This window comes from Budorcas taxicolor, chromosome 11 (assembly GCF_023091745.1).
Source record: "Budorcas taxicolor isolate Tak-1 chromosome 11, Takin1.1, whole genome shotgun sequence".
Classification (NCBI taxonomy): Eukaryota; Metazoa; Chordata; class Mammalia; order Artiodactyla; family Bovidae; genus Budorcas; species Budorcas taxicolor.
The window spans coordinates 159,865,633-159,877,706 of record NC_068920.1 but is presented as its reverse complement, the minus strand read 5'-3'; the positions used below and the strand labels follow the sequence as shown (position 1 = coordinate 159,877,706).

Here is a 12,074-nt window from a genome sequence, read left to right as displayed (position 1 = left end):
GTGCCCCAGGGTGCCCAGCCTGGCACCCACCTGCAGCAGGATGCCTTCTCGGTGCCACTCGATCTCCGGTGCTGGGTCTGCCTCCACCGAGCACTCTAGAACCAGCTGTCCCGGGGCCAGGCCAACCACAAAGCGGGGGCCATGGGGCCCAATGACATTTGGGGGGGCTGGTGGGGCAGGCAGAGAGGGCATGAGAGATGGACTCGCCTCTGCCCTGTCTCATCCTGCCTTCCTCTCCTGCCCCATACCTCGGCACCCCATACCTTGAACTCTTATCCGGAAGCTCTTCTCAACTTCACCGGCAGGGCTGTGGGCCAGGCAAGTGTACAGCCCAGCATCACTCACCTGGGGATGGAGCAGGGTGAGCAGCTGCCTCTGGCCCCAGCCTGCCCGCCTCCTGACCTGGCTTTCCACTTACACAGCTAAGGGCCCAGGACTCAGACTCAGGCCTATTGCCTGCCACCCGACCTTTGCCACCAGCCCATTCTCCTCTCTAGGACTTTCCTTCCCTTTTACTGCCTCACCCTTATTTCAGGGCTAGAGCAGAGCTCGCCTCCTGCAGGAAGTCCCCCTTGACTGTACCAGTTTTTTTTGTGGTTGGGCTAGGGATTTATCTGGTTTCTGCATCAGCCTTGGGTCAGACCTGACTGGGGGTTCCCAAGGGCATGGCTCTGGGTCAAGGGGGTCATCTTCACATCCTCACACCCTAAACAAAAGTGGAGCCTGGCCAAACCTTGCCGAGTGCTGCTGGGCCCCGCCCCTCCCCTCCACAGCCTCCTCCTGTGGCAGCTGGGGCAGCCGCACCTGCACACCCTCCACCCAGAGCACCCGCCTGGCCCCTTGGCCATCCTCTGGCCTGCTCAGGGCCTGCCCATCCTTGTGCCAGGTGATGTTGGGTGCGGGGGTGCCCCGGGCATCACACAGGAGCTCCAAAGGGCTTCCAGGGGTCAGCAACAGCTCTCCAGGCTGGCCTGAGTCCTCAATGTAGGGGGGATCTGCAAGACACCCCACCCTGGGTCAGCCTTGGGGGCTGTGCCAGGAGCATTGGGAGCTGGGGCTCGTCCCCTCCCCCCACCACCCAGATGCTGACAGCAGGCGGGGCTGCAAACAGGCGGTGGTGACCGTGTTACTGCTGCCGCTATTTAGCTCTTCACTCGTGTCCAAATCTTTGCGACTCTATGGACTGTAACCCAGCTGGGTCCTCTATCTATGGGATTTCCCAGGCAAGAATACTGGAGTGGGTAACCACTTCCTTCTCCAGGGGATTTTCCCAACCCAAGGATCAAACCCATGTCTCCTGCATTGCAGGCAGATTCTTTACCACGGAACCACCAGGGAAGACCCGGTGATGGTGTTGGAGGGTCCTAAAAGCATCAGACCGTGGGCTCATCTGCCTGGGGCAATTATCTGTGCTTTAAAACCAACCAGGAAACAGTATGGAGATGCATCTTTTCAATGTGGCACAGCTCTTGCAAAATCTTGTGCTTGAGACCCAGAGCCCTGCGACCTCAGTGGCTTTTTTCCTGCTTTACAAGGTTTGGTGATGAGACTGGGGGGCACAGCCCCAGGGGAATGAAGAATCTGGGCCCCCAGCCACTGCAGCCAGGTCAGCAAGACCTGTTCCCTACGCCCCAAGCCTCTGGGGTGCTCACCTCCATCACTACCTTCTCCATCGCTTCCCCCCACCCTGAGGACCCCCTGCCACCCCCAGCCCAGAAAAGCTGGCACTGGGGGCAGGCGACTCACCCATCACCATCAGCCGAAAGTGCCTCCTGGCTTCCCCCGCCTCGCTCACGGCCACGCAGGAGTAGGTCCCCGCGTCCCCCGCTTCCACTGCCTCCAGCAGCAGGCCAGGCCCATGCTCCAGGCTCTGGGGCAACAGTGGTTCCCCATCCTTCACCCATGACACGAAGGGCAGGGGGCTTCCCCGGGCTTCACAGGGGAGGAACACCGGGGAGCCACGGACCACTGCCACGTCATTCTGGAACTCGGCCGGCTCCAGGACAGGGGGCACTGTGCAGAGCCAAAGAGCGAGTCAGTTCACTTGATGCCAGGTGGCCCCTGGGCCTTTGCACAGACTGTAACTGGCCAGAGTGCCCTTCTCCCAGTCTATTCCTTCTCATCTCCAATCCATGACTTAGACCTCACCTCCTCCAGGAAGCCTTCCCTGAAACCCCGAAGCCAGGTGAGGTGCCCCCTCAGTGCTCCCTGGCATCCTCTCCTTCCCCTGGCATCACCAGTCGCCTGGAATTTTAATTGTCTTTCTACAGAGCTGTTTTCCTCACTGACCTCCTAGTGTCAGTGGCCACCTCTGCTCACTGCTGTATCCCGGGTGAGGCCCTGGCACACTCGTGTCCGAGAACCACTTGTGAGATCAATGAAAGAGTGACTGAATGAGCCAGAGGCTGTGTGTGCCCTGCCTTGACATCCCAGAGGGCCAGCCCTCGGTTCCACTCAGAGAGGAGGGGCGGGAACAGGGCCCTGATTCTCACCCCTGAGGCCAAAGGACCTGGTAACCCGCCCCCTGCTCCGTACCGTGCACCTGCAAGACGAAGTGCCTGTTGGCCACACCTGCTGGGCTCGCGGCCACGCAGGTGAAGGTGCCCGAATCCGCCAGCTGCACCTGGGAAATCCTGACGCCCTCGAGCAAAGGGAGGGATGAGAGTGCGGGGGAGAAAGAGAGAGAGGGACTCAGACCCCGTTCTCTTCCATCCCGTCCCCAACAGCTCACCGGCCAGAGGGGTGGGGCTCTGAAACATACACCTGACCAGGTCCTGCCTCTGCTTAAACCCCCAGAATGAAGCCCAGACTCCCCACCTCCACCCCTGCTGCCTTCTCTGCCCAGCTCACCCTGCACCCAGACATCCTGCTTCCCAAATTCTGAAGCTCCACCATCCCTCCCCAGGGCGGCCTGCTAGTCCCACCCCTTTCTTCTAGACAATTCCGCTCAGCTTTCAGGACTCATCAGACATCTCTACTCACTATCTCCACTGCCTGAACCCCACTGTCTGTTGAATCCCCTTTCACCCTGACCACTCCTCCTGAGTTGCCTTTGTCAACGTCCACAGTGACCCTGAAATGCCTGTTGTATCCACCCTCATGCTGGCAACCTGGGCACGGCCCGCACTCGCTCCCCGGGGACTGCAGCCCGTCCTGGCTTCCAATACCACCTGTTTGTGGACCATCTCCAAACACCTATTTCCTAAACTCCCAACTCGAATATCCAGTGCCTGGTTTTCATCTTTCCTTACGTCCAAGAATGTCTCCAACCAACATGTGGGAAGAGAGCCCAAGTCTCAACCCTCAACCTGCTCCTCCCACTATGGACCCATCTCAGAAAATGGAAACTCAGCCTTCCAAGTTTCTGGATAAAGAGCCCAGGGCCCTGCTCAACTCCTCCCACCACCTCTCCTCTCTCCACGACACCACTAGCTGGACCACCGCCACCACCGCCGTCACGGGGCTCTGACCCAGGCCCCCCACCGCATCTCACCTGGATTATGACTGAAGCCCTAGAAGGCCCTCCTACTGAGCCCTCAGCCCTACAGTCTGCCTACAGTACAGGCCGCCATCCACTGTGCAGCCTAGGTCACAACCCCAGAGAAACGAAAGTAGAAGCTCAAGTGGGTGCTACGGTGCCCACAGCAGCCTTATGTTCACAGTTCCCAGCATTAGTCACACAACTGCTGACACGTGGATGCGATCCAAGTGTCCACTGACGAGTGAGTGCATGGCTAAAGGAAATGTGTTCTACACACACCGTGTGATATTATTCAGCCTTAAATATTAGGGTGGAGAGTTTGACACAAGCTACAACATGGATGATCCCTGGGTCGTGAAGATCCCCTGGAGGAGGAAATGGCAACCCGCTCCATTATCCTTGCCCCATGGACAGAGGAGACTGGCAGGCTTCACGGGGTCACAAAAAGAGTAGGACACGACTTAGCGACTAAACAACAACATGGACAAATCTTGAAAACTGATGCTAAGTGAAATAAAGCTGTCACAGAGGACAGCTATTGCATGATGCCACTTACACGAGGGACTTAGAATAAGGCAAATTCATGGAGACAGAAAGTACGATGCTAGGTGCCAGGAGATGGGGAGGGGGTGGGGAATTGGTGTTTAATGGCTCAGAGCTGCAGTCTGGGAAGATGCAGAGGTCTGGAGAAGGACGATGGTGGTGGCTGCCCAACAGCATGAATGTCCTCAATGCCACTGGACAGTGTGCTTACAAAGGCCAGATTCTCTGTTATGCGTTCAGTTCAGTCGCTCAGTCGTGTCTGACTCTTTGCGACCCCATGGACTGCAGCACACCAGGCCTCCCTGTCCATCACCAACTCCTGGAGTTTACTCAAACTCATGTCCACTGAGTCTGTGATGCCATCCAACCATCTCATCCTCTGTCATCCCCTTCTCCGACCCCCTTTAATCTTTCCCAGCATCGGGGTCTTTTCCAATGAGTCAACTCTTTGCATCAGGTGGCCAAAGTATTGGAGTTTCAGTTTCAACATCAGTCCTTCCAATGAATACTCAGGACTGATTTCCTTGAGGATTGACTGGTTGGATCTCCTTGCAGTCCCAGGGACTCTCAAGAGTCTTCTCCAACACCACAGTTCAAAAGCATCAATTCTTCCGTGCTCTTTTATGTGTATTCTACCACAGACACAAAAGCCGAGCCACATCACGAGGCCTCTCCGTTGAAAACCCTTCCAGGGCTCCCCTTCTCTCCTTAGGAAAACCCAGGTCTTTTGAAGCACTTACAAAGCCCTATGTCGCCTGACAGACCTTCCCTTCACTGACCCTCCAACTCTGTTCCTGGAACGCACAGCCACATGCCCACCTCAGTGCCTTTGAATCTGCTCTTCCCACCTGGAAGCTCTTTCCCGTGGAATCCACTCACCTCCCCTTCTTACCTCCTTCCACATCTGCTCAGGTGTCATCTCTTCTGAGTGCCTACCACCAGCCATGCTAAAATTGTGCCCTCCACGGCCACTTCCTACTCCCTTACCTGAGCACACATCTCATGATATGTCGTTTTTATACTCGTTTATTTACCATCCCTACAATTGCAGGAGCAGAGGCTTTGTCTTGCTCACTGCTCCACCCCAGTGCCTGGAACTGCACCTGGAACAGCAAGCACTCCAGAAGTGTTGCTGAATGCGTGAAGACTTTGCTCAGGCACCTTCCTCCAGGAAGCCTTCCCTGATTTCTCCTACCAGGGCTAGGCTGAGTCAGGTGCAACTGGATGTCATCACCTGGATCTGCGCCTCCCCTACTGGGCTGTGAAAACCTGAGGGCAGAGGCCACTTTCATTTCTGGAGTTCCATTTGGATCCTCTCGTTCCCCTCGTCAAAAACTTCTACATGTTTACATTATTTTCAGTCTAAAAGCCATTCAGTTGTGTTTTTAAGCAAGCTGTTTGAGCAGGATGTCTGGGATACTGGCTGGTGGGCTGGGGAACCACTGCCTTACCGGAGGGTGCGGCCAGAGCTGTGGAGGTGGGTGCGGTGGGAGAGCGGAAGGGGCAGGCCGTCCTTGAGCCAGCTCACGTGGATAGGTGGGGAGCCCCGGACGGGGCACGCCATGCTCACAAGATCACCAAGTCTGTGCACCAGGGTCCCTGCACCCTCTGGCCCCTGATCAATGGTGGGAGGCACTGGTGGGCGGGCACAGAGGAGAGAAGGAGCAGTGATGGGGTCAGAGAGCTGGACCATAAAGAAGTCTGAGCACCAGAGAACTGATGCTTTTGAACTGTGGTGCTAAAGGAGACTCTTGAGAGTCCCTTGGGCTGCAAGGAGATCAAACCAGTCCTTCCTCAAGGAAATCAGTCCTGAATATTCGTTGGAAGGACTGATGCCGAAGCGCCAATACTTTGGCTACCTGATTCAAACAGCTGACTCATCAGAAAAGACCCTGAGGCTGGGAATGACTGAAGGCAGCAGAAGTGGGCAGCAAAGGATTAGATGGTTGGATGGCATCACGGACTCAATGGACAATGAGTTTGCCCAAACTCTGGGAGATGGTGAAGGACAGGGAAGACTGGCATGCTGCAGTCCATGGGGTCGCAAAGAGTCGGACACGAGCGAGCGATTGAACAACAACAAGAGCGAGGGGGTCAGGGGAGGGGAGGTGGGCTCCCCCCAGGGAAGTCCCAGGAGATGGCACTGAGACCTAGACCTCTGCCACTGCAATCACCACGTGGCAATCACCACACGGTCTTGGAACCACATCCACTCCCAGTGAAGATGACACCCACAGAGTCTCTCCTTTATCCCCTGACTTGCTCGCTGTACCCCTGGAGCAGTTGTGTCCCAGCCTGAGGATGAGGCAGAGGCCCAGAAAGGCCAGATGGGCCTGGCTCACAGAGGGGGCTTGGATGGGGGTTCATCAGGTGCCCCCCATCAGGGCCCTGTCTGCACCCTCCAGACGCCCTAGTGGAGGCCCCGTGTTGGCTGGGCTGCTGCCATCCTGGGACAGCTGTACTGCCTGCCTCTCCTCGTCCTCGGCTGCTCACCCAGCACGTTGACGGTGTAGAGCCTGGCGTCCTCGCCGGCTGCGTTGCGGGCCACGCAGGTGTAGGCGCCCGAGTCCGAGGCCCTCAGGCCCTTCAGCACCAAGGAGCTGCCATCCAGGTAGAACCTGTCACGGGGAGAGAGAGCAGGAGGCAGGTGTGTGAGGACACGCAGGCTTGCCTCCTGGGATGGGGAGGGTGCTGGCCGGGCCTTACCAGAGGTCGGCACCCAAGCTTTCGTCCAGCGGGCTGCCATCCTTCAGCCAGACCACGTATGGGGGAGGCTCCCCATCCGCCTCGCAGTCCAGCTGCACGTCCTGCCCCTCCAGGACACTGTGCTCCTGAGTGGTGCCTGAGCTCCGGATCCGGGGGGCCACTGTGGCAGGGGCTGTGGTGAGGCCCTGGGGCAGAGGCTGGGGTTGGTGTGGGGGGCGTGGGACACGGGAGGGGCTCAGGGTGCGGACGTACCCAGCACGGCCACCACGAAGTTCTTGCTGGCCTCAGCCTGGGTGTTCTCGGCCACGCACGTGTAGGTACCAGCCTGGTCTGGCTGCAGGTTACTCAGCTGGAGACGGCCCCCCCGGGAGACCATGCCACGTGCCATGCTGCTCTCTGCAGGAAGGAGGGGCAGGCAGGTGACCTGCTCAGACCCATCACCCCAGGTGCCATCACTGGGCCCAGACACAAAAGTCACGTGACTCCCTGGGAGGGTGGTTGATCCCCACTCACAAGGCTGGAAACACCCTGGGAACCCTTGAATTACCCACCCTTTTCTTATGCTCACAGGGAAACTGAGGCCCAGACACATCACAGCCTTCCCCAGCCTGAGCGCCTTAGATTGCGCCAGTCCTTATGACCAACCTCTCCATACACCCTTCCACTGGGGACATTTCTCCCCAAGGGATCCCACTGCCTTTACTGTCTAGGACTTGCTCCTCTTCCTGTTGACTCTCAGGCCCAGCTCATCTCCCACCTCCTTTCCAATCTTTCCCTCCACCCCTGTGGATCACAGCAAACCAGCCACTCACTGACTTTGATGTGAGTCAAGTGAGGGGCTCCTCTGAACCTCTGCTCAGGCGGCACACCCCCGAAGACTGGAATGCTTCCCCCTTGTGTTCTCCAGTGGCACCTCTGCCCCAAAGCCTTCTCCAGCTGCACCAGCCCAGGCTAATCTGCCCTCTCTCAGATCCTTATCTGTCCAGCCAGCCCTTCAGCACAAAATGTATTGAGCAACTACTACAAATCCAACATTGAGCTCAGGAATCAAAGACAGGTGAAATGTGGTCCCTGTCCTCAAGGAGATCAAAATGCATCAGAGACAGTGATACAGGCACAAGCCTGTGTGCCCGGCCCTGTGGAACCCGATGGAGCCTGGAGAGGCGAGGCCAGGCTTCTGGAGGAGGCGAGTCTCAGCTGAGACTGGAAAGTGTGTCTGAATCAGCCAGGTGAAAGTGGAGGTGGTTCAGGGAGCCCAGGGTGGGTATTTCAGGAAGGAAACAGCATGTGCCAGGAGCTGAAGGCCAGAGAGAAGAGAGTCCAGAGCAACTCCACTGCCAGGCATATATCAAAGAGGAAGGAAAGTGTACGCCACGCACTTATACAAGAACATTCACGCATGCTACCCCTCACAGCCGAAGGTGGAAACAACACAAACGTCCATCGACTGGCAGATGGACACACAAAACGTGACAGATCCACACAGTGGAACGTTCAACCATAAAAATGAATGAAAAAAAAACCATAAAGAATGAGGAACCAACACGTGCGGCAACACGGATGAACCTTGAAAGCACGGAGCTAAATGGAACAAGAGGCCACGTGTTGCGATTCCACATGTTACATGAGGTGTCCAGAACAGGCAAATTTATAAAGACAAAGTAGGTCAGGGGCTGTCTAAGGCTAGAGTGGCTATGAGTGAAGGTAATGGGTAAGGGATTTCCTTTGGGTGATAAACATGTTCCAAAATTATAAACAGGAAGGTCCTACTGTATAGCACAGGGGATCGTTCAATACCTTGTGATAAATCATAATGGAAAAGAATATTAAAAAGTGTGTGTGTGTGTATATATATATATATAGGCATGCATACATGTTCAGTTGTGTCTGACTCTGCACCCCATGGACAGTAGCTAACCAGACGCCTCTGTCCATGGGATTCTCCAGGCAAGAATACTGGAGGGGGCTGCCATTTCCTTTTCCAGGGGATCTTCCCCACCCAGAGATCAAACTCACATCTCCGGCAATGACAGGCAGATTCTTTAAGATTCTTTACCACTGAGCCACCTGGGAAGCCTACACACAAACACACACACACACACACACACACACACACACACACACACACACCTGAATCACTTTGCCGTACAGCAGAAATTAACACAACATTGTAAATCAACTCTCCAACTATACTACAATAAACAAGGAAAAATAAAATATACAGTTAAAGAAATGTTCCAAAATTGATTGTGGATATGCTCTGTGAATACACAAAAAACAACTGAATTATACATTTTAATTGGGTAAACTGTATAGTATGTGAATTGTATCTCAGTAAAGCTGTTATTGCAAGAGACAGACAGACACAGGCATATGCAAGGAGCTGAGAGCAGCTGGGTCTGTCTGGAGCACGGAGCAGGATGGAGCAGGGTGGGCCTGGCCAGTGGGCCCTGGCCCCGAAGGGCCTCCTGGGTTGTGGTCCTGAGGACTGCAGCCACGGAAGGATTTTCGACAGATAACTGACACACCCAGACCCGCCCTTTGCCATCCCTTCTGCCCCAGTGGAGCCTGCAATGAGGCCCTGGACGGGGCCGAGGAGATGAGTGTAGGGGCTGTGCCCTCACCCAGGGATGTGGACCACAGGGGCTGAGATGGGAAAGGCCAAGGGTGGAGAGCAGGGCTGGCCCCAGAGATGTTTACGTTGACAAGACGAGGCACCTACTGACTGATGGGCGGGTGGGTTGGGGGAGAGTAAGAGTGGGGCAAGGATGCAGACCTGGATGGGGGTGACCAACAGCTGGGCTGGACAGAGCTGAGGTGCTGGAAGAAGAGCAGCTTTGGGGGCCAATGTGGAGCCCAGGGCCAGGCCAGCTGTACCCCCAGCACCCACTCTGTTTCTGTCCTGTGGACACAAACACAGGAGCCACCAAGCCCCCATGTGAATGGTCCTCAGTGCTGAGATGTCAAGGCCAACAGGGTTGAGAGACAAATGGGGGAACGGATCAACAAGGTGCTGCCAGCTTTTGATTTTGCCAAGCAAGTAAAGTTACAAACCCAACTATCCCCTTCTGCTTTCATTGCCATTTCATTAAATAAAGAAATTTGTTGTTGCTGTTTTAGTCACCAAGCTGTGTCTGACTCTTTTGTGACCCCGTGGACTGTAGCCCACCAGGCTCCTCTGTCCATGGGATTTTCCAGGCAAGAATACTGGAGTGGGTTGCCATTGCCTTCTCCATGGGATCTTCCCGACCTGAGGATCTAACCTGTGTCTCCTGCATTGGTAGGCAGGTTCTTTACTGCTGAGGTACGGAGAACCCCAAACAAAGAAATACTTGGCAGCAAAATGATAAGGACTGATGGACTCACCGACAGGTATCCTGTCCTTCAGCCAAGTGACAGTAGGTGCAGGGACCCCGGTCACATCACAGCTCAGGACCAGGCGGCTCCCAGCCACCTGGCTCACCGACTCCGTCTCTGGGTTCTCAAACGTCGGGGGCACTGCAGGAGAGAAGCCAGATTCCCAGAATCTTATGATTCTGCCCCCTACTTCCTTCCTCTTGGGCCGATCAGAGATGCCTGAGAAGCACTTCCCTGTGGTTAGGAGCTGACATTTTATGTTTTGCCGTTGATGCAGATATGAGTTGTTTTATCCACAAACGTAAATATGACCAGGAGCTGGCTATTTCAAAACATTTACAAAGCAGAGCCCAGAGGGGGACCACTTAGCCCAAGGATGGTAAATATGTGACTATTGCATCAGCAGGCATTAACCTATGCCAGGGCAGACATCACTAATTGATCCCAACACTCTCTCCTGCTCAGCCAGCATGAAGTCATGCACCACAGGCAGCCACTGCCAGTGGAACACAGATGGCTGTGCTCAGGATGAAACATCTTCTCTCTGAAGGGCCAGACATCCCACCCTCTCCCTGTTCATCAAGGTGGCCATCAGGAGAAGGAGCTATGGGCTTTAAGCAGCAGCAGACCTGGTATCAATAATTTTCAACACCGGTATTCAGTATGGTCAGGGTTGGATCCATCCACTGTCCCTGTGGTACGGAAGCTGCAGGCTTTGGCATCTGCAGCAGATAGCTGGTGTCTCTCTACCTGGCCTTCCCATCTCGCACAGGGTCACTCGGGCAGAAACTACATTTCCCAGTCTCCTTTGCAGCCTGCTGTGGCCAGCTGCTCAGGTTCTCTGTGTCTGCTCATTTCTGCTTTACCAGCTGGGATACAATGCAATGTGTGTGTGCTGAATCACTTCAGTCGTGTCTGACTCTTTGCGACCCCATGGACTATAGCCTGCCAGGCTCCTCTGTCCATGGGATTCTCCAGGTAAGGATACTGGAGTGGATTGCCATGCCCTCCTCCAGGGCATCTTTCTGACTCAGGGATTGAACCTGAGTCCCTTATGTCTCCTGCGTTGGGAGGCAGTTTCTTTACCCCTAGCGCCACCCGGGAAAGCCCAAAGATGCAATGCAGACAGAGGCAACCCTTGGCGAATGGGAGATCAATAGGAGGGAAGGATCTTGGTCCCTAAATTAGCATTTGGTAAGTCCAGAGCTACCCTCCAGCCCAGTTGCTCACTTCTAGGCTTTTGGATGAGAGAGGTAAACTTCTCTCTTCCTTCATGCACTATATTTTGGGGTCTTTTTGTTACACAGCTGTCTTTTCCCTAACTGACACAACATCTGACCACAAGAAAATCTGGCCAAGCCTTCATCCCTTGCTTCCCTAGGCAGTTCCAACAAGCTCTCCCTTCACCCCCAGCTTGAGCCACACCCAATGAAATGCCCATCTGTGTTCCATCTTGGGCTGCTAGGGCAGGTGACTCAGGGTTCAGGTGGGGAGGACATGGTCCCAGGACTCTGAGGTCTGCTCTCCTAGGGCTCTGTCCCAGTGCTCCCATCCTGGGCCCAGTGCTCAGCCATAGACAGTCATGGCAGACCACAGATGGAGCACTTTCTGCGTGCCTAACAGGCAGGTCCTATCTTTGGCTCCTTTTACTGAAGGTAAATCTGAGGCTCAAAGGGACAAGGTCACTCAGAGCAAGTCATCAGTGGAGTCCTGTTCCGACCCTGCTCTCTTCAATTCCAGATCTTGTGCCCTAAACACTCAGCAACACACTTCGCTTTTTAGCCACTGCCCTTCCCATCCTTGGTAGTTCCATGTGCTGCCGGGGGTCTCACAGTAGTGCTCGCAGGCTGGTCCCCAGCTTACCCTGGACCGTGAGGCTGAATGCCCGCATGGCCTCCCCGGCTGCATTGCTGACTCTACAGCTGTATAAACCTTTATCCGACACCTGGGAGAGAGAGAGCACGTGATGACAGTGTGTGTGCGGCTG

General features: G+C 55.3%; 1 protein-coding gene across 1 annotated transcript in view; it reads right to left on the bottom strand.

The window, feature by feature from the left end:
• HMCN2 (hemicentin 2) overlaps nt 1–12,074 on the bottom strand; it is a 174,230-nt gene that overhangs the window by 31,971 nt on the left and 130,185 nt on the right. Inside the window, 11 exon segments of the mRNA XM_052647785.1 lie at nt 31–167; nt 264–345; nt 805–995; nt 1,747–2,013; nt 2,536–2,633; nt 5,476–5,659; nt 6,518–6,642; nt 6,731–6,890; nt 6,983–7,126; nt 10,097–10,228; nt 11,951–12,032. Of these exon segments, the coding sequence (XP_052503745.1) occupies nt 31–167; nt 264–345; nt 805–995; nt 1,747–2,013; nt 2,536–2,633; nt 5,476–5,659; nt 6,518–6,642; nt 6,731–6,890; nt 6,983–7,126; nt 10,097–10,228; nt 11,951–12,032 (1,602 nt within the window).